The following is a 20,725-nucleotide window of genomic DNA, read 5'->3' as shown; positions in this document are numbered from 1 at the left end:
TCCTATGCAAATGAGAAGTTTTGCGGACGGGATATAATGTCGCAACTTATTTTGATTGACCAATCAAATGTCGTGCTACATCTCACAGGAATTGGAATTTACAATTGAGCCAGTTGTTCAGATCAGTTGGTTAGATCAATAATATAAAGGATCTTTTTTTTACTTTTTCCCCTTTTTATTTCATCACTTTTTTCAACAAAGTTGTATAAGGTATGTCTCTTTCACTTTGTACAAATAATTAATCAAATAAATAGTCATAAATAGCCTACATGACTGCACCCATACGGGTTTCGTCTCACTGACGGAGGTCGGTGTTATGTCGTTGTGAGAAGAGTTGCCTTCCCTCTGGAGAAGGGGGTGGAAGGGTTGGGGTAGGGGGTCGCCTTTACTTTATCATATCCTTAAGATTTTTAATAAGTAATTTGGAAGACGACTCCTTGCTCCGAATAGTTGGTAAATTAATTGTTATGTATCGCTAGCTGCATTACATCAAGATGTCTAGGACGGCACGGAAATAGGAAGAGGGCATGTCTACCATAAATATCCAGACAGTCCAGTGGCCCTAGCCTTTCTCTATTGTTTTGGTTTTGTTCTATATTTATTTATAAACACATACACTGGAGATAATTCCTCAAACACATAAACGATTACACATATTTACATATCGACACACATACATCTTAGTTGATGAAGAGACGTTTATGGGGGTTGGGGGGGGGGGGGTGCTAAGGAAATTCGCCATCTTGACCTTATCAACCTTAGGTGTGTGTATTGCATGTAATGTCATCAATTTGGCATATCCTTATGAATTTTAATACGTAATTTGGGTACGGAAGTAGGATAAGGGCGTGTCTACCATATCCTGATTGTCCAGTGGTCCTAGCCCTTCTCTATTGTGTTTTGGTTTTGTTCTATATATTGAAGTCCGTCTAATCCTCTTAATACATTAATATAATCTAAACAAAAATATTCTCTGTGCCGGCGTCATCACGCCTATTCTTACGACAATACACTGTCGGCGGGTTGGACTTTCCTACACGGGACACCGCTTATAGTCCCTTCCGACGGTCTGAATGTTAGTGTTTAGTGTCATGCTCGTGCTAAAAATCTTGTTTTTATTGTCCATTCATAAAACCGAATATAGTTCTTTTAACGCTTTTCGAAACTTTTCGTCATTACAAATGTCCTCGTTCATGTAAAACCTTTAATTGGCTTTCTTCTGTTGCTGTCCTCTGTGTCGACATTTTGTGAGCATTAGTATGAATGTTATTTTAAGGCGGGGTGGGGTTGTTGGATACCATACGGTATTAAAGTAGTGCAGGTTGTTATTTTGTCGGAAAAAATGTAGGGGAAATATTTGTTGATATGGGGGAGGGATTACGAAAGGGTGTATGGTACTTTGGTGGTGTGTGCCGAGATAGGTAGGGATTGGGATGAGTGATAATAGGAGACCGAGGAGGGATAGGCAATAGTCAGCGTTGGAAAGGGGTTGTCCTTTAGGAATATTCGGATGTGTAAGACTGCAACCAGAAATGAGAAATATACGCCGTGAAATCTTGTGTTGATTGTACTCAAAATTAGGATTGAAAATATCGCAATTAGGCAGGTTCGAGTGAATTTCGATCCTTCCGGTAGCCGAATTGTGGAGAAATTTCCAATATATGTCATGTGATAAGACATGTGCGTTATGGTTATCGTGGTGCTCATTGGTCACAATTGCTTAAAGTAGGGGGTATTTGTATGTGAACGGGGTTCGATGGGGTTTCGATCCTTCCTGTAACCAAATACCATACATGCAAAATTAATGTAATCATTGAATATACTAAGATAGATATGGAGGAGTGGATTGTAGTGTTTTTATCCCTGGCTGGGAATGGGGGTTTTGATGTGTACTTTATAGTAGCTGGCGTGTGTTTGAGTATAGAAGTAAACAAAACTAAATTAAAAACTAAACTTAATAAAAGCAGCGCGTACCCCCCCCCCCCCCCCCCCCCCCCCCCCCCCCCCCCAGTTCCCAATTGACGATATAATGTGTACCTATTGCTATCATTGTCTACTGTAGTTTAAACTTATTTATTTTTAAAAACTTCTTATACTTATAACAATACACAATAAGGCAGAGATACAATAATGCAAAATAACTTGAAATTGTTGGCTAACAATTTGACGGATTTTTCACTGTAATGACTGATTTGACGTTTGGTTAGTTGAGCTGGCATCATCACTCTCTGCGCTGTTAGCCCTTCTCATGTCACCCTCGGGGTCCCTTGTATAATTAGTTCTGCATCGTATGAGGTTATGCTCAAACACATTTCCGATAGGTGAAGACTGTGACTTTTTAAGTAGATATTCATGCAATACATTGTCCCCTCGCAGACTACTGACACGAATGAGAGTATAAAGTCCTTTCTTGTGAACCTTTTGTTTGTCATCCCCCAAAGCATAACGGCAAATCACACAACATCCCTCATGCAGACCACCAGGCACATGAGGGAAATCGCAATCTTGGACGTGCTGACCAACCATTATTATATATCAAGTCCTGAAAAGACAGAAATCAAGGCATTAGTATATGACAAAGACGAAAGAGTTATATTAGACACACTTCTTTTTTTTAGCAAAACTGTTGCAATCATGTGTACATATATGATAATAGTACATAGTCCTGACACAGCAAAATATACTTTTACAAAAATGGGCTTATCGTGACGTTTTATAATATTGTTACAAATATTGTCAACAAAAGTAGTACATATAATCATAAATCATGTATAACAAAAAATAAATCCAAAAAAATGGACAATTCTTACTGCAAAACCGCTACTTCTAATTGAAATTCCACTTTTTTTCCATAAATCCATATTGTAAACAGATTATGGTTATACTGCAAACTATCTGCAATGTCACATAATAGTTACAACAGATTTATATGTTCTTTTAATACACAATATACATCTCCAGTTAAATTACATGATGTATTGCCATGCGTATTGAAAAGTGCATACAGGGCTTAGGAGCTTCTCCGGATAAAGTATTATTTTAACCATCCTGTTCATGGGGATTACATGCTTGCTGCTAATAACTGTATCCTCTGTATGTACCCAACCATTTTTTTTCACACTATCAGATAACACGTTATATATGCAATATTAGTGTTGGTTTATTATTATAATATATTATATTATCATAATATACCTGTACCAGGCCGAAGTGGGTTTGTACCATTTTTTTTTTTAATCCGGATATTGTCAGTCATCTTAGATTTTGTAATATGATGCCAATACCAGAGCCAATTAATTTGATCAAAGTAGGATATAGAGTTATGTGTAATAAATTAACATATTTGCAGCACTCATTTTGGCGAAAAAAGGTAAAAAAAAAAAAGGCCAAAATTAAAAATGGTCTCAATTTTTCCCCCAAAGGGAATATTTCAGGACTTTTTTTCTATCATACTAGAGATATTGATGAGTTGAAATCAGAAGAGTTTGATAACAAAGTATTTTTTTCCCTAGATCACCCTGAAACGGACCTATTCCACCGACCTAAAAGCACAGAATCACATTTGGAATTATAATGAAATTAAACAGGTTATCAAGATCAGTTTCACACCAATCATGTTCATTTATGTAATTTGCTGAATCTCGATATGACCGTTGTCCGTTTCAATCTAACGGATACTGCCAGGCGATGATCTATTGGTCATTTGTTGTGTTGATGCCTGATAATGGACTGTCAATCGATAAATGTCATATGGATTGAAACTTGAATGACTGCGAGAAGTATGTCTTTGAACGACGATATATTTATTTACATACATGTGAGTATTATTACCATGAACAAGATGTAAACTGAAATATTTCGCCTGACTGTAGCAACTTTTAAGCTATAATTGTGCAAGGTTCGATTGATGTTCGTGTCAAGAAAGGAACAGTAAAGTTATTTCGAATCTTATAATCATGAACATTTCATATTAGTTTGATGCAAGTATCTTGATTGCGATCATCACTTCATCATACATTTGTCAACATATTAGTCACATCACGTGCACCGTAATGTTTTCAAAAACTCGAGGTCATATATACGACGGTGAATTTTTAAAACATTCTCAAGATGGGTGGAGTCTTCCCGATTACAGACAATTCGCAATCGATTTATGATCAACGTTTACACAATGCTGTTTTCTACAAATACGTGTTCGTCATTCTGTTGATACGTCCGTTTGGAAATTCTCACAGGGATCAGTTTTAAGATAAATACAAAAAAATGATACTGCAATGCCACGCAATTTATGAATATAATAGATAAAGTAAATTGTTGTGTGTTTTGTTTTTCAGATCGATACTTATTTGAAATCGAAGGAATTGAATCACGATTTCCCAATATTATAAACACATACACTGGAGATAATTACTCAAACACATAAACGAACACACCTATTTACATATCGACACACGTACATCTTAGTGATATGTCATTATAATTCATGTTGTCACATATCTACACCGTTGTACCCGATACTGAATAATATTTGAATTATATATTATATAGATTTGGGATTCAGATGTGCTTTTCTAAATTTTATGTTTACATTTGGATGGCATTGTCACTAGATGATCTACTTGAAAGCTGTGCCGTTGATGGGACTTTAAATGACATGCACCACGAAACAAGATTTTTGGCCAATCAGCACTCGTCAACACGCTGTTCCAGTTATTGAACAAATTTATGCAGAATGTCGATAAGGCGGAACTTTTTTTTTTTTTGAATATAATTTATAAGTTTAAAAAAACCGTGTAAGGCGGAAAAACTGTTTGTGTATGGCATTCATGATCTTATTGAATGATACACTTTTGCAAGCAAAAGTATCATAATGCGTTAGTGTATTAGATTCAACAACCCAATTCTAAAGTTTGTTCAAACTATAAAAGATGACTACTGACTAATCTGTGTGTATATCCTAACTACTTGGACTCGTGTGCAATATCCGTGTATGCGTCTTGTTCGGTAATTGTGTCTGCGAAATTGATTTTTATTTTCCCACAATATATCAGCTTCCTGTATCTTAGAGACAGACCCCCTGACAACTTAGTCTTTGTGGATACGACACATATTTGATTGACATCATTCATTAACTATATCCGCTTTATTTTCCCTATTGATATTTTGTCTATGTATGTAGACAATATGTAGGCTACTAGCAAATTACAGATATATAACCTGTGCTTATATCTATATCCCTGTGAAAGGTAAGAACATATACGTGATGAATAGACGTTACTGTGGCGTAGGGTTGCTAAGGAAAGCCGCCATCTTGGATCTGGTTGCCAAGGCTAGCAACCATCTTGGATCCAAGATGGCGGCTTTCTATAGTAACCCCCCCCCTGAACCTACGGGCCACAGAAACGTCATTTCATCATGTGTGTTTTGATTGTGACGTCATCATTTTTGAGATACTCACAGGTTTATCGCCCTTGTATCTGTATTAACATTCCCCCTTCTGTTTTAGTTCTGTGCTCCAGTAGGACATCACACGAACGAATGACCCTTCTGAGAGGAAAAAAGAAGCAAGAAGCATAATGCATTTCATTGTACAGATATTCAATAAGCATTAGTAGACGCAATCTCTCGACTCTCTTCTGTTTTTCCGGTTGTGGCTTTTCCATTCTGTAGATTGTTTGCAATCATGTCGACGTGGAAATGAGGGGCTCTGTTTACAATACGAAACCCCCACAAGTGCACGAAGCTATGGTTTTGATTTACAATATAATATAATTCTTTATTTACAATATGTTGATTAAATAAGCTAAGGTGTTAAAATAATACGAATGCTTTTTTTTTTCAAATAAGAAACTGTGTTGGTTTTCCTCGCTCATCATGGCCAATAAGTAGTGTTGCTGTGCTGTTTGAACTGAAAGAAATAGGAAGGACTGACATATGGACATCAATGGAGGGACTGACATGGACATAGATGGAAAGACTGACATGGACTGACATATGGACATGGACGGAAGGACTGACATATGTACATAGATGGAAGGACTGACATATGGACATGGACGGAAGGACTGACATATGGACATAGATGGAATACAAACGAATACTGAATACTGTCCTCTTGCACGTCATTGTCTATGCATTCGTTGACGATGCTGTTTCCTAATGCGCTACTTGTCGTTTGATATGTTTTGTCGTTCCTTCCTGTACGTGTCTGCTTGCCGTTGAATTAATCGGTGTTGGCGGAGGAAGTCGGATAGCCTGCATAAGCTTGTTTTGTGATTCGGCTATGAACAGTGTATATTCTGAAACGGTCTGGAAACTTTATATGACGTCACGGTCGTCACTACCGTGACGTCACTATCGTTACTACCGTGACGTCACTATCGGCGATCGATATCGGAGCAACAAAAGCTTTTTGTTACCGCTCTTAATTGAAGCCAGCACAGTGCAGTGGTTAGAACGGTAGGCGTCGTTGTCACTTTTATTTTTTATTTTATTTTTTGTATAGAATCCTTCAAACTATTATCGGAATTTTCGTTTTGTAACAAGGCTTTTGATTGGCTATTTTTTTATAACAAGGCTTATGATTGGTTCATTTTTAGTCACAAAACTTGAAGAACAATCAAGATCATAGCTACGGGTCCCCCGGGTTTTTTCCCCCGTATTATCCGATCATAGTCGGGGGTATCATCAGTGACCAACTGACTCTTTGTTGCCCGCTTTATTTTTTTTTATTTGTTTGGTTTTTAATTTTTTGTTTTGTATCTTTTTTTTTTTTTTTTTTTTTTTTTTTTTTTTTTTTTTTTTCTTCTTTTTATTTTATACATTGATTAATTATCATTTTCATAAGCAACCTCCCGTCATCTCATTGATTTGTTGGCAAACGAAGACATCACGAAACGAGCGATCTAACGAAGTCGTCTACGAAATACGTATTGGCATGAAAGTCTTTTTTTTAATAAGAACGTTATGTCGGACATCGTTTTTCCTTTACATCTCTGAACTATGTAGAAAATGCAATGTTGCCCGCACACTATTGAGTGGAAGTGTTGTACTCTAGCGTCGTTGAACGTCCAACTTCGACACTGACTGTCCATGAAATTAGTGAATACTAAGTTAGTCGGCGGAAATCCGAAAGGATCGTAATATTCTCCGTGGCCTTTATCGTCTATGTGCACTGCAATCCAGTGTTTACCCTCAAGTGTATCGGAATCTGTGTTACACACGAGTGCACATGGCACGTTTAATCGTTTCGGCAATCTGTTTCTGGCGTACACGCCTTTGAAATGAGGACAGGTTTTTTTCAAGATGGAATATATTTGAATGGTTTTCATCATGCGCTGTAATCGAATAAAATCTGTCTGTTACGGTCGATTTCTATGATGTTGTCAAACTCTGCATACACTATGACGTTGACCGTCGCTGTTAAAATCTCGTTAAAATGAAGGTGTAGACTCATGTTTCCGCTTTTTATGAGATGAAATGTGCCCATGTCCGACAGGTCGGGCGTGGGGTCGAATCCGAACAGGGTGTATCCTTTCCCGAATTCCTTTCGAGACACGTTGTTTCCCTCGTCGTGGTAAATTTTACCTGTGCTCGTATAGAGATTCATGTAGCTACGAATGTACTGACCGTTCGTGAAGTCCGGCTGTAATGGCTTGGCGGGAATTTGTTTACCGTCCACATTCAGACACACGTAATCGACCTTGTGGTGTTTGAAATTGAAAGGATTTTTGGTGGTGGTACCGTTAAACACGTCCATGTCGACCATACCCAGGACGATCCTCTTGGGCATCTGTCCTATGAACAGGTTGTCCTTGGTAAAGTCCATGTTACCTCGAGGCACGGACGTCACTTTCATTTCTATTCTTCGTATCGGATACTAGGCGGGAGTTTTTTCCATAGGCCTTGCGTGAGCAAGGCGAACGGTCGGATTCAAACGCACTTTCCTTGCGTATAGACAGATATCTTGCACGACTGCTTTAAACCTGTCGCCCGCTCGTTGAGACAGAACACGTCCTTACTGCGTGACATGTTTATTTCCACGTCGACGTTGTTGACTAAGTACCGTTCTTGTGCAAACACGTCCGCATGGATTTTCCCCATCAAATCGACGGTGCGACGTCCTGCCGTCATCGCTTTCCTCGCGACGTATCCCAAGTTTTCATCACCCTGAGTGTCCATTTTACCTGCGGTGTTTTTGTACCACATGGCGCCTGTCAGTTGAGAGTCTTTAGCTGCGGGCCCGTAACTTAACAGGGTTCCGATGTACGCTCTGTACGGATAGGCATTGTCGGGCGGAGACACCAGCCTTTCGTTTAGACTGACGCTCACGGTATTGAACAGCGAATGTAAGAATAAATTCGTCGGAGCTACGTTCGAATCAGCCTCTAGGGCGGTACCGTCGGCTTTCTTTACCAACTTTACTTTCACGAATAGGTTTGTGTTCCCCAGGTCTAGGTAATTTTCTCCGGATCCAGATATCTTAAACGTGTACGGACCTCCGTCGTTGACTGGCGTCACCGTACCGATCTGTTGCCAGTAGCCGTCTTCGACACTCGTCTGAGTGGGAGGTACGTCAAACAGACCCAATTCGGATTTCGCGCACTCACACGAATTCGGATGAACTAACGACATGCCTTATGCCTTGATAAGTTTAATCGCGGACGAACGGGAAATCGCTACATATAGTTTCTATTTATACACTTTTCTGCCCCTAATCATCTAAATAGTCGACTCTTCTCTTTTTGTTACGTTTTGATTTTCGACGTCGTCCCGGCGGACCCTCTCTGACGTTGTCTAACGCGCGGTTTCTCAATTCACTTCCGGCGTTGCGAGCCCTAGACAACGTTGCAGTTTTGATATTCTTGCCATCTATGACGTCGCCTGCTATTTCCATACCCGTTTTCAAAGCCTGTGTTCCTAATACCTTCGCACCTCTTTTTAACAACGGGGCTGCAGCCTTAAATAAACCGCTAAATATCGAACCAAGACCGTGACCTCTCTGCATTCGATTTCCGGCGAAAACGTTGTTTCCGCTTCCGGCTTGATCGAGATAATACCGATCGAACACGTAAGGATCGCTTCTGTGTGGAGGATGTCTCATCTTGAAAGTTTTTGAAATGTTGATTACTGTCGTTTCGAATCGTATATATAACATTTTTAGGGAAAGTCTAAGGGTCTTCTTTTGAAATGAAGAGTCATCACTACTTTGCCGGTCTCGAACGGTACGGGTGCGCCCGTGTGGTCTCTCAGCGTTAGTTCCACTTCTTGAAATTGACGTTGTTGTAAAGGTACGTAGTGTACGGGATCGAATCCTTTACACACCGTGTCGCCATGTTTGCCTTCTATCGAAACGATGCGTAGTAGTGGAGCTCTCGTATCTCCGACCATTCTCGATTTGACGAGAGGACAGTAAGCGTACAGAGAATAAAATCATCTTCGAACGTCACCATTGAATTCCGCCGTGTGCGTTCCGTCCGCGAATTCTTGTTTTCTTAAACCGAGCATTTCGCTTAAAGCCCGAGTGAGGTATACGTGCATGCCTTTGGTAATGTGAAGCCTAACTTTGTAATCATGTTCGTGGACGTGAAAGCTAAACCGATCGCCATGATAAATCATTCTCTAGCTTTATCCACGTACTTCAGCACTCTTTTCGTAGATGAATAATATCCTTCCGGTATGTCTATCGTCAATCCGGGACTTGCCTCGTTACCTGCTCCCAGTGATAACTTCAGCTGAGCTTCGCCGCTTTTCACGTTATACCACAGATGTGGATAGTGTATCTCGGCTAATCCCACCTCCCATATTCCTTTTAGATCTAAGGGTTGTGACAACCGCGTCGTATAAGTGGTTAAAATATTTCCCGGATTGTAATCCATGCTACTGTTACTTGGTAGCGTCAGATAAAACATCTCTATGACTGCGTTTGACGGACGGATTTGGAAGTACGTAACCTAGACTGCTGCTCAGTAGAGTGATCCACAACTCCGTGTGTCCGTTTGAAAACGATAAGTTGAGTATACAACTTACGACTACCGTGAACACTACGAAGACTTGAACGAAAAACAATATCTCTCCTTTTGGTATTCTCTTGCCAAATACGGACCACCTAGCGTCGCTGCCTGATTCCGACATTTCTTGTTAGTAACCACGAAAGCGAGTTCCCTTTTATAGATGTTTTGGTGACTCGCTTGACTAATAAGGCGACCACCTTCGTTGTTTTCGCACTGTAGACGGAGTGTGGAACGAGGAGATAAAACCGCTGTCGTCTTCGTCTTCGTCTTCGCTCCACGTTTCGGGTATGTTACGTAACTCGGGCGTGCGCTCGGGAGTTCTAGCGCGGCTCCTAGTCGGCGTGGCGGACGACAGTCTTTGCATTCTTGAGGTGTATGTCTTATTGCTTATCCAACTTTGGGGTGCATTCGAGCGTTTGAGTGCACCCATGAATTCGTCGAGACCCTTGGGAGCCACGTGTTTGAGTGAGGTCGGACGTGCGGCGTTACCGACTAAATCCACCAGATTCGATCCAGGAATCACGGAGCTTCCTTTGTATCCGAATTCGCCGCGGTCGTTCCATTGAATGACGTCTTTCAATCTTCCCAACAACAGTTTAGTTTTAGAATGAGCTCCGCGCGGAATGCTTTCTAAAATTGCATTTTCTATGTGGTCGACTTCGTTTGCGGATTCTACCCGAGGCTTGGGGGCCTCGGTAGGCGCCAGGGCCTTCGTAGTACTGTCCCTATCTAGGAATTCTCTATAGCGATCGACGTATTTCCTAAGTTGCTGATCGTATAACGTCACTTTCTGGCTGTCCGCCATGTTCAGCCTATCTAATGTCCTATTCATTTCTCCGTCCAGTGCGTTCAGCGACATCACGGACGTCGAGACGGGCGGTTCGGGTCTAGAGCGCCCGTCGCGTCCAGGCATGACCACGTGACGGATTCTCATTGAAATATCGAAGCCACTTTAGGTATGAGTCCCGGTAAGAACGTAGTCGCCAACGGGGCTAAAAGAGCCGTGAGAAATCAACCCTTTTGAATGATTTTCTTCTTTTTACTTATAGCTAGTTTTTTTTCTTAAGATCTTTCTGAGTTCCGATTTGTGTCGTTTAAGAGCCGAGCGTTGTTTCCCCGTACAGTGTACGTTTCCTAGCAGGATGCTTTTTGAGCATTCACAGATGCAATTAATTAAATTTCTGTCCGCTTTTTCTACGACCGCTTTTCTGACGCTAGGTTTAGCGCGACACAAAAACTCCAATTCTCTAGCGTGTTTTTCTATGTTTGACGTAGCATACGTCATCCTAACATGAAAAATATTCCGATGATTTCTGAGAACTGACCGAAACTAGTATATATTTCTACCATTTTCGGTTCTTTTTCAAACGTTTAAACGGAATACACCTTTTGATATTCTCCCGGGAAAACAAACGAACGTAATCGAACTTCTTCCGGCGTGTCTTGTTTCAAGTCGACGAGTAAATAACCGTGAGGTTTAGATGTTGCTGCTGAATATGCTTCGTGTAATAGCGTACCTCCCCCTGGAAACATTTGCTGAGACAGACGTCTTATCTGAGACGAATCTCTGGGGGTTTTCATCAGCACGATGTAACGGGCATTGAGACTGATGTTTCTGTGATACTTCGTCTGGTGAAATAGATTTTGTACCACGTACATGACACTTATGTTACAGTGATGACTTTTCTTGGTAAACAGCGAAGCTACGGCATCATCGGCTTCCATCATCAGATCCTCGATGATGACTAGGTGTTTGAGAGTCGGATCGAAACTATTCAAGTCCGGTAGATCTTGTTCAAACTTGACGCCGTCTACGAACCCGTACGACGTCTGGTATTCTCCGTAACACCAGGCGACGTTGTCCGGTTTAGGAGTCACCATGCGATGGACGTTTGCCAGGAAGCGTTTCACGAACTCCGTTTTTCCACTTCCGGTAGGACATGCGATGATGCACGTGAACGGATGTTTCAAGGGAAAGAAATGGGCCTCGCATGCGGGAGGTAAGAAATGCAGTGGCGTAGACGTCAATTCGTACGGTAGATTATAGTCGTACGAAACGACTGGGGTATTTCCGCTAAATTGAGTGGGCGATCGCCGTACCTCGAGTCTAGGATTACGTAGAGAAGAGTGTTTTCTCGCCACGTGTTTCCACAGGGAATTTTTCAATACGTACGATTTGGAACATGCTGGACACGCGTGAGGCATGACGACGGAATATTTTATTTATTTTTCGCTTTCAAACTAACGACTTCAATATATACTATTTCATGTCCCTCTCGGCAATCCAAGAATCGAATTTCTTAGGCCATCCCAACCATCTCACGAGGACTTGGATTTGCCCTTTTACCTTCTTCTTTTTCATTATCTGTTCGATTTTCCTCTTGGTGTCTCTGTCTCGGTGTACTTTCTGTAGTTCGTATTCGTTAAACGATCGGTTTAATCGTTTGCCGTCGAAGTCTTCGACTTTATACACGTGAATGTCTCCTCGATAATATCTTTGAGTCACTACAAATATTTCCTCCGTCCATTTCTGCTGCCATCCTCGTCGAAACTGACGTGTTTTATAACTCAATCTCGCTTGATCGCCCTTTTTAAATTTATATTTCCTTTTCGTGCGAGGACCTTTCTTGCCGTTTACATGCTGGTCTTTTCTACGTAGGACCTCGTAAGGATTGTCTTTGGTTACTTCTTTAGGCGATAATCCGTACAGGGCCGAATGAACCCTGCCGTTATAACTACGAACGATATCGGCCAACACTTCGGTAAACTTAAACGTCTGATTGGAATGAAAGTATCTGTTCAGAATATTTTTAAACTTCCCTATAAACGATTCGGCAAATGCAGCTTTATGAGTGCTGTGACTTAAGACGTGCGTAACACCTACAGCTTTACAATACTGTTGAAATAACTTATTCGCAAACTCTTTTCCGTGATCCGTTCTTATGATGTTTGGTTTTCGTTTGCCGAAAATAGTTTTAAAAGCTTCTAACACCGTACTGGCTTTCTTGTTTTTCAGGGGTAGAACCCAAGCGTACCGCGAAAATTGATCTATGACTACGAGCAAGAACCACGTGCCGTCGTTGTGTTCTTTAATGTCAGATACGTCGGCCAAAACTGCGTCCCACATGTAATCCACACCAACTAAAGGTGTTTCGACTGACGGTGTCTTGTGTCGAACCTGTCTTCTGACACTGTAGGGGTCTTGATTCTGCAACCAGTCGGTTATCTTTTGAAGACTGATCTTGAATTTTCCTTCTTTTCGGACGAACGCATACACACTCGAAGGGCCCGAAACACCGGCAACGTGTTTAGGATCGTACCAGATCTTTGTCAGATAATCTCATTGCTGTTTTGACGACATTTTCTCTCTCTCGTACGGCTAGTGTATGGAGAGTTTGACAACATCATATGAATCTTATTGACTGCAGACTTCATGCATTTATAGAGTTGATTGCATCCTTCAAGTTTTGTGACTAAAAATGAACCAATCATAAGCCTTGTTATAAAAAAATAACCAATCAAAAGCCTCGTTATAAAACGAAAATTCCGATAATAGTTTGAAGGATTCTATACAAAAAAAAAAGTGACAACGCATCGAACACACGTCTACACGTCCTTGTGCACTAAGGCCTAACGTTCTAACCACTACACTGTGCTGGCTTCAATTAAGAGCGGTAACAAAAAGCTATTGTTGCTCCGATATCGATCGACGATAGTGACGTCACGGTAGTGACGATAGTGACGTCACGGTAGTGACGACCGTGACGTCATCTGAAGCTTCCCGAACGTTTCAGAATATACACTGTTCATAGCCGAATCACAAGACAAGCTTATGCAGGCTATCCGACTTCCTCCGCCAACACCAATTAATTCAACGGCAAGCAGACACGTACAGGAAGGAACGCATTAGGAAACAACATCGTCAACGAATGCATAGAAAACGACGTGCAAGAGGCCAGTACTCAGTATTCGTTTGTATTCCATCTATGTCCATATGTCAGTTCTTCCGTCCATGTCCATATGTCAGTCCTTCCATTTATGTCCATATGTCAGTCCTTCCGTCCATGTCCATATGGCAGTCCTTCCATCTATGTCCATATGTCAGTCCTTCCGTCCATATGTCAGTCCTTCCATCTATGTCCATATGTCAGTCCTTCCGTCCATATGTCAGTCCTTACATCTATGTCCATATGTCAGTCCTTCCGTCCATGTCCATAAGTCAGTCTTTCCATATATTTCCATGTCAGTCCCTCCATCTATGTCCATATGTCAGTCCTTCCTATTTCTTTCAGATCAAACAGCACAGCAACACTACTTATTGGCCATGATGAGCGAGGAAAACCAACACTGTTTTTTATATGAAAAAAAAAGCATTCGTATTTTTGTAACACCTTAGCTTATTTAATCGACATTTTGTAAATAAAGAATTATATTATATTGTAAATCAAAACCATAGCTTCGTGCACTTGTGGGGGTTTCGTATTGTAAACAGAGCCCCTCATTTCCACGTCGACATGATTGCAAACAATCTACAGAATGGAAAAGCCACAACCGGAAGAACAGAAGAGAGTCGAGAGATTGCGTCTACTAATGCTTATTGAATATCTGTACAATGAAGTGCATTATGCTTCTTGCTTCTTTTTTCTCTCTCAGAAGGGTCAGTCGTTCGTGTGATGTCCTACTGGAGCACAGAGCTAAAACAGAAGGGGGAATGTTAATACAGATACAAGGGCGATAAACCTGTGAGTATCTCAAAAATGATGACGTCACAATCAAAACACACATGATGAAATGACGTTTATGTGGCCCGTAGGTTCAGGGGGGTTACTATAAAAAGCCGCCATCTTGGATCCAAGATGGTTGCTAGCCTTAGCAACAAGATCCAAGATGGCGGCTTTCCTTAGCAACCCTACGCTACAGTAACGTCTATTCATCATATACGATTGTTTAAGTCTAATTTAGAATACCGTTGATTGTTTACAAATAGTGCCGGGTTTGACTACATCCAGCAGTTATATTCCTTCGCCTGCAACTTGTTCCTGGACCTTAGATAAAAAGTATCTTTTCATCCATTATATATATTTTCCGATTTGCATACCTGTGGAATTTCGCTATCAAATGACAAATTTCTTAAAAAAACATATTCAAACACCTAGGCGAATTGCAGTGACACAAAATATTTGTATTCTGTTAAAACAATACAGTGGACTATGGCTTATCCAGACACCGGCACATTGCCTGAACCAGCATATTCGTTGGTCCCTGGAATGTGTCTGTGTAATTAGCTATAAAGTAATAAAACTCTGGCTAATCCGGACTCTGTCTACTCTGTAGACCGTCCTTGTGTTTCGGTCCCATGCTTTTTATACACTAGTGAATCAATACTCTGTAAACCGACGTCGCATCCCTTCCTATTCTAGTGCTGATGCTCATCTCGCCTTGGATATTATACAGATAAGTTAACTCTTGATGTGTCACTGTTATCCTATCCATATATATATATATATATATAAAGAAAAAATATCAACAACGAGTCTTTCGTACTTTCATCTCATCAAGAAGATTCTTCAGGCTGTTTATTTTAAGTAGATATTATGACGTCATAAACTATGACGTCACATAATAGTTCGCTATAGCGACGTCCGCTATATCCGTACCCGTCATAGCGATATCACAGCAATAGCAACACATAACGATGGTCTTAAGGTAAAGATTATTAATTATTTAGGATTTATAATTAATATTTTTACTATTATTTATTAATGAAAAAAACAAATCCCTGTGTGGGGCGAACTCGGGACTATTGCATTACTGATCCGACACACTGTAATGGACAGTTATGAAAGTTAGTCAGTGTGTGTACGTACCAGTGGCGTTTATTTCCGGTGTCCTGTCGAGAGTTACGTNACACAAAAACATGCTTACGTACAAACTAAGACTATAATAAACACAGTAATAATCAATTAAAACTAGATTTGATCAAGATCAAAACACGGGATGTCCATCAAGAAAATGAAAGTGTATGTTCTCGATATGACGGTCGCTTTGCTATATTTCCCTTCGCTTCCCTTCTTTGACCAACCTCGCACCTAATCCATACCGCTTGGTCCAGTTTTTTCTGACTAGTTAACAGTGTGTGCTTTTGGTAATGTTATGTACTTGAGTTAGTAGTGATTGACAGCTCTGTTATTTGAACCCAGTGACACCAAAACCCAGTACATACGGTGATTGTTTTGAGGAACTGGTAATTTGACAGCTCTGTTATTTAAACAAAGCAACACCAAACCCCATGACACCAGCTTGTGGACAAACTGGTCACAGAGTTTGAGTAATATGTTCGAGTTATCCCCCTTTGGAAAAACTGTCCAAAGGGGCATAACTCGAACATAATTGTTCACTCGTTCAATATTTATCTGTCATTTTGAGCGTTACTTTGTAGTTTTCACATGGTTTTGACAATCACATAAATTAAACGTTTTATAATAAGAATATATTGTTTAAAAAGTCGTGTAAAAGAACTGTTTTTAAATAATTTTGAAAATTTCATTTTTTTTTATCATTTGACCACTTAATGGTTTGCACACGTTTTGTAGCCAAGCAAACATGCTATGAATGTGTCGAATATAAATTGTGTCTGTCTCTGGATTTCGAAGGTGAACAGTTATAAATGTTTATTTAGTAATGAATTACGACGGATCTGACGTCTGTTCATCAAATATCTGGGCTGCCAACTTTTTTAAAGTGACTATATGTAATCAACAAAAAGAGACGGTCCGGAAATCTTCTAAATATGAATAATCAATATCATTTTAGGACCGGATCAATACGGTTTGTGGACTACTCACTCCCGTGTAATTGCCTTATTTTGTCATTTAACTGGTTGGACCAGTTGGACCAAAGGAGTTCGTTACAAAATTTGTAACGAACCCCTTTGATCCAACTGGTCCAACCGGTCCAACAGCCTATTAGTGGGCTCCTTACTTGACATCTACGTGTGTAGGTCAGGTGTCAGGGCCAGAGGACACCCGGTCTATATTTATCATTTACATTATTCTGTTATAGACCTGCCAGAAAAGTTGAACGTGTAAACGAAATGTTCAAATACATGCTGGTATGATAGTTCAAGCATAGGTAAATACATTTAGTAATGATCATGATGAGTTATGTAACCTAAAAAAACAGGTGTGAAAATTTGACTGTGTATCAAAGTTATGATCTTAAAGGAAATGCAATATGCTCCACATAATTCTGATGCAATTTTCAGTAATACAGGAATGTGAAAAAAAAATCACCTGTTAGAAATAAGTTGTTTTCGTGCAATAGAGGAAATGTATAGGGGAACATGTTCCTCCTTTGATAGAAATAGAAGGAGTTTAACCAAATGACTAGGAGCTTTAAGGGCAATTTCTGGGATTTATAACTAGTTGTTTGATTCGTAATCTGGAATAAATGATATTCTCAAATATGAAAATTAAAATGCATTCGACAACTAATTTAGGAGTTATGGCATTTCAATAACATATATAAACATGCATTTCCATGATAAAATGCATGGGTGCCGTCTGTTGTCTCTGCATGCAACAAACAAATACATATTTGACATGTTAAACATTGTCATGCCAGTGTTCATTTTTAGAAAGGATATTTTTGTTTGTCACATGCAGATGTTTTCATTTCTGCATAATATAACAACCCAAATTTGTTGCTATGGCAAGGAATATATGCATGCGCATTGAAAACAAATCTGCACCAAGAAAAAAAACCCAATGAACCAATATTATGTTTATAACATGAATAGGTAAGTAAACTCAAGTTGAATTTTTGACTGTTTACGAGGCCAAAAATATCGCAAGATCTTTTGGCAAATAGTCTTAGAGATTTTCTTTTTTCGTCAGAAATTAGGAAGATAGACAACGCGACCTGTCCGCTGAAAAGATTTGGTCCTGATCCATCGGTGTCTTAAGAAAAAGTTACTGCAGAGTTCTTTGGACAATTGAACTACTCGGCAGTGAAGCGGATGTAAAACCATTCAAACAAACGAACACATTCAGTGAAATCTGTCTAGATCATAGCGCAAGCAAACATCTTGTCTCGTTTCCACGCTAAGCGAGTAAAGTGGGGCTGCCAGGACACAGGTTAATGTCAAATGACGAAAATAAATATAAATTGTTTTGCCTGTCGTAATCCTGACACTTTCTACTGTATACAGTGTATGTAGTTCAAAGTAAGACGTTTTTCAGGTTATTTGCTTTGCGTGTCATAGCTACTACTTGCCTCATAGTTTTATCAATTTTACACACCTATTCCTTCATCTTAGCAAATGTACATACGATTAACTGCTGTAATCAACACATACTAGATATGTACCAAAGAGACAATTTATCATAGTATGGTTATAAATGCAAGCTCTCCCGAGTCAAATAATCCTAGATAATGCTAAATTTATCCAAGTAAAACCACTAACAAACAGATCGAGTGAGGCGTAGAATAGCTTTTTGAGTTTGCAGTATAAGTCCGTGTTATATTATACAACGTAAATTATTCATATTTTATTTTGGCCGAGCGGAGCGAGTGTTTTTTTTGTTTTTTTTTTAAATGGTAAAAATATAGATTTTTAATTAAAAAGTTGATGTTTGTTTCAGGCCCTTCAATGGTCACTTGTCAAAGGTTTTGTTGTTGTTTTTTTGTTGGAGGGAGGGAGGGATGTCTGTAGAATCAGCTGATTATGCACGCGAATCTACAAGTACATGTACATATAATTAGGGGGGGGGTGTTGGTAAATAAATGTTAATTTATTATGTCATAAATATGAATTATGATTTAAGTAACTGTTTGTCTTTTATTGTGTATACATACATATGTACAAGGGCACACCTAATGAAAAGGATGTGCCATGTTTTTAAGCTACCATTGGTTATTATTCACCTGACAAAGTGATGCTAAGTCCAACAGATGATATAACCCTCTCCCAACTGACGGGATGATCATCACACCGTGCCATTAGAGCAGTAAGATTAGGTAGAGTCAGTCTGGTGAGCATTGACCACTGACCTGACTGGAGACCCTACTAATATATAGACAATAGAAGATTAATCCCCTATTGTTAAGAGGAGTATAAATAGTGGACTCCTTGTTTGGGCAACACCTTAGGCATATATTCTTATTCAATCTGACTGTCTTTGTCGATTTTCATGTCTCGGATATGATTGCGTCTTTCTATATTTTCATTTGATTGACGATGTTGTCCTCCATCATAACATTTAGTAAAACTGTATTCATTCATGAGTTATATGTCTTACATAGCATCTAATAAACTAGATAAGTGAGATTGCTTAATGTTGAAAATCAACACTGAACAATTTGTATGTTTTTTTGCTTGGACACCTAAGAACATCACATCTGAGGATGACCTTGACATTTCCTCGACATTAAGTGATGATGACTGAAATGATAATTGCTTTTTATCTTAGGAATATGATCTTTTTCTTTTTAGTACTGCAAGTTATATCATTAAATGATTGCAGGACCGTTGATTGATTAACATTAGTACAAATACTTTGTAGAAATGAAACAAAATATGTCTCCTAGATTTCCTGATATTCAGAAATGATTATTTAGGAGGCTTTCTAAAAATCTACGAATTGAAAATACCATTGCCCTAGTTGTGTCCGGGTTAGATTGTACTATCAACTAAGGAATACGTTACACACTCTATAAATGTCAAACATGGTGTCTGTGTTTAGAACTTATGGAGCAGAGACACCAGCAGACACATCAGCAGATACAGGAGCAGCAGAGACAGCAGCAACAGAGACAGCAACAGCAGCAGCAGCAGCAGGAGCAATATACCTCAGGAATAGCTGACAATGTGGAAAACCCTTGTAACATAACCATCACTGTCGTTGGTCACCAAGGAGTCGGCAAGTCGTGTTTCGTCCGACAACTCAAACAGGAAAATATTCCCGAATATGGACCAGGCTCGACGGATACCGCTGATCTATATGTCAACTATTTGGGTTACAACCCAAACACCGGGTATAGACAGACAATGTATGGAGATGGAGAGATTGAGACGGGTCGTCAGCGACTCAAACGGATCATTGATCGATACCGTAAAGACGCTGGACAACCGTCTGAAGATAAGCCAGCTCCACACCATGACAGAGAAGAAGGGTCCACAAGTTTACCAGATCAACTCACGGCAACACTAAATGCACCAACGGTGGGAGCGCCGGTGTTGTCAGCTAGGAAAAAGACTGGTAACAGTAAAACCAAATTGAAAAATTAGATTATGTAAATATCAGACTTTTCAAGGGAGATGTTCAACAAAGTATCAAATATATATCGCTTTAAAGCCTGTATCTATTTTAAAACAATAGCAATTAATATGTCAAAATGGAATACTTAGTAGGCATATTGATAATCAAACTTTGTATGTTGGGAATGAAGTGAATAACCTTTGTGCTGTGTGATAATTACTGTACTTAATCTACAGGTATCAAAGAGACACTGAAACAATTCTTCTCGAAGTTATCATATGGTGGACAAGTAAGAGGTAAGATTATTTGTTCATTCATATAAGTAAAAGTAGTAACCCAACTTCAGGAAAAACAACAATGAGTAACTGGATCATAGTACATGTAATATAGAACTGCTAATCAAAAATCAGATACTTTAAAAACAAAATGTCTACCGTATGTATAAACATGGTG

At 39.6% G+C, this 20,725-nt stretch overlaps 1 protein-coding gene across 1 annotated transcript in view; it reads left to right on the top strand.

Moving 5' to 3' along the window:
* The window catches only part of LOC110447276, a 41,766-nt gene that overhangs the window by 14,076 nt on the left and 6,965 nt on the right, over positions 1-20,725 (top strand). The window contains exons 3-4 of the mRNA XM_021492853.1: positions 19,757-20,272; positions 20,509-20,568. Of these exons, the coding sequence (XP_021348528.1) occupies positions 19,757-20,272; positions 20,509-20,568 (576 nt within the window). The remainder of the gene's footprint in view (positions 1-19,756; positions 20,273-20,508; positions 20,569-20,725) is intronic.

The sequence above is a fragment of the Mizuhopecten yessoensis genome, unplaced genomic scaffold, assembly GCF_002113885.1.
Source record: "Mizuhopecten yessoensis strain PY_sf001 unplaced genomic scaffold, ASM211388v2 scaffold3271, whole genome shotgun sequence".
Lineage (NCBI taxonomy): Eukaryota > Metazoa > Mollusca > Bivalvia > Pectinida > Pectinidae > Mizuhopecten > Mizuhopecten yessoensis.
Note: the sequence above shows the minus strand (reverse complement) of the source record. Positions and strands in the feature narration are given on the sequence as shown.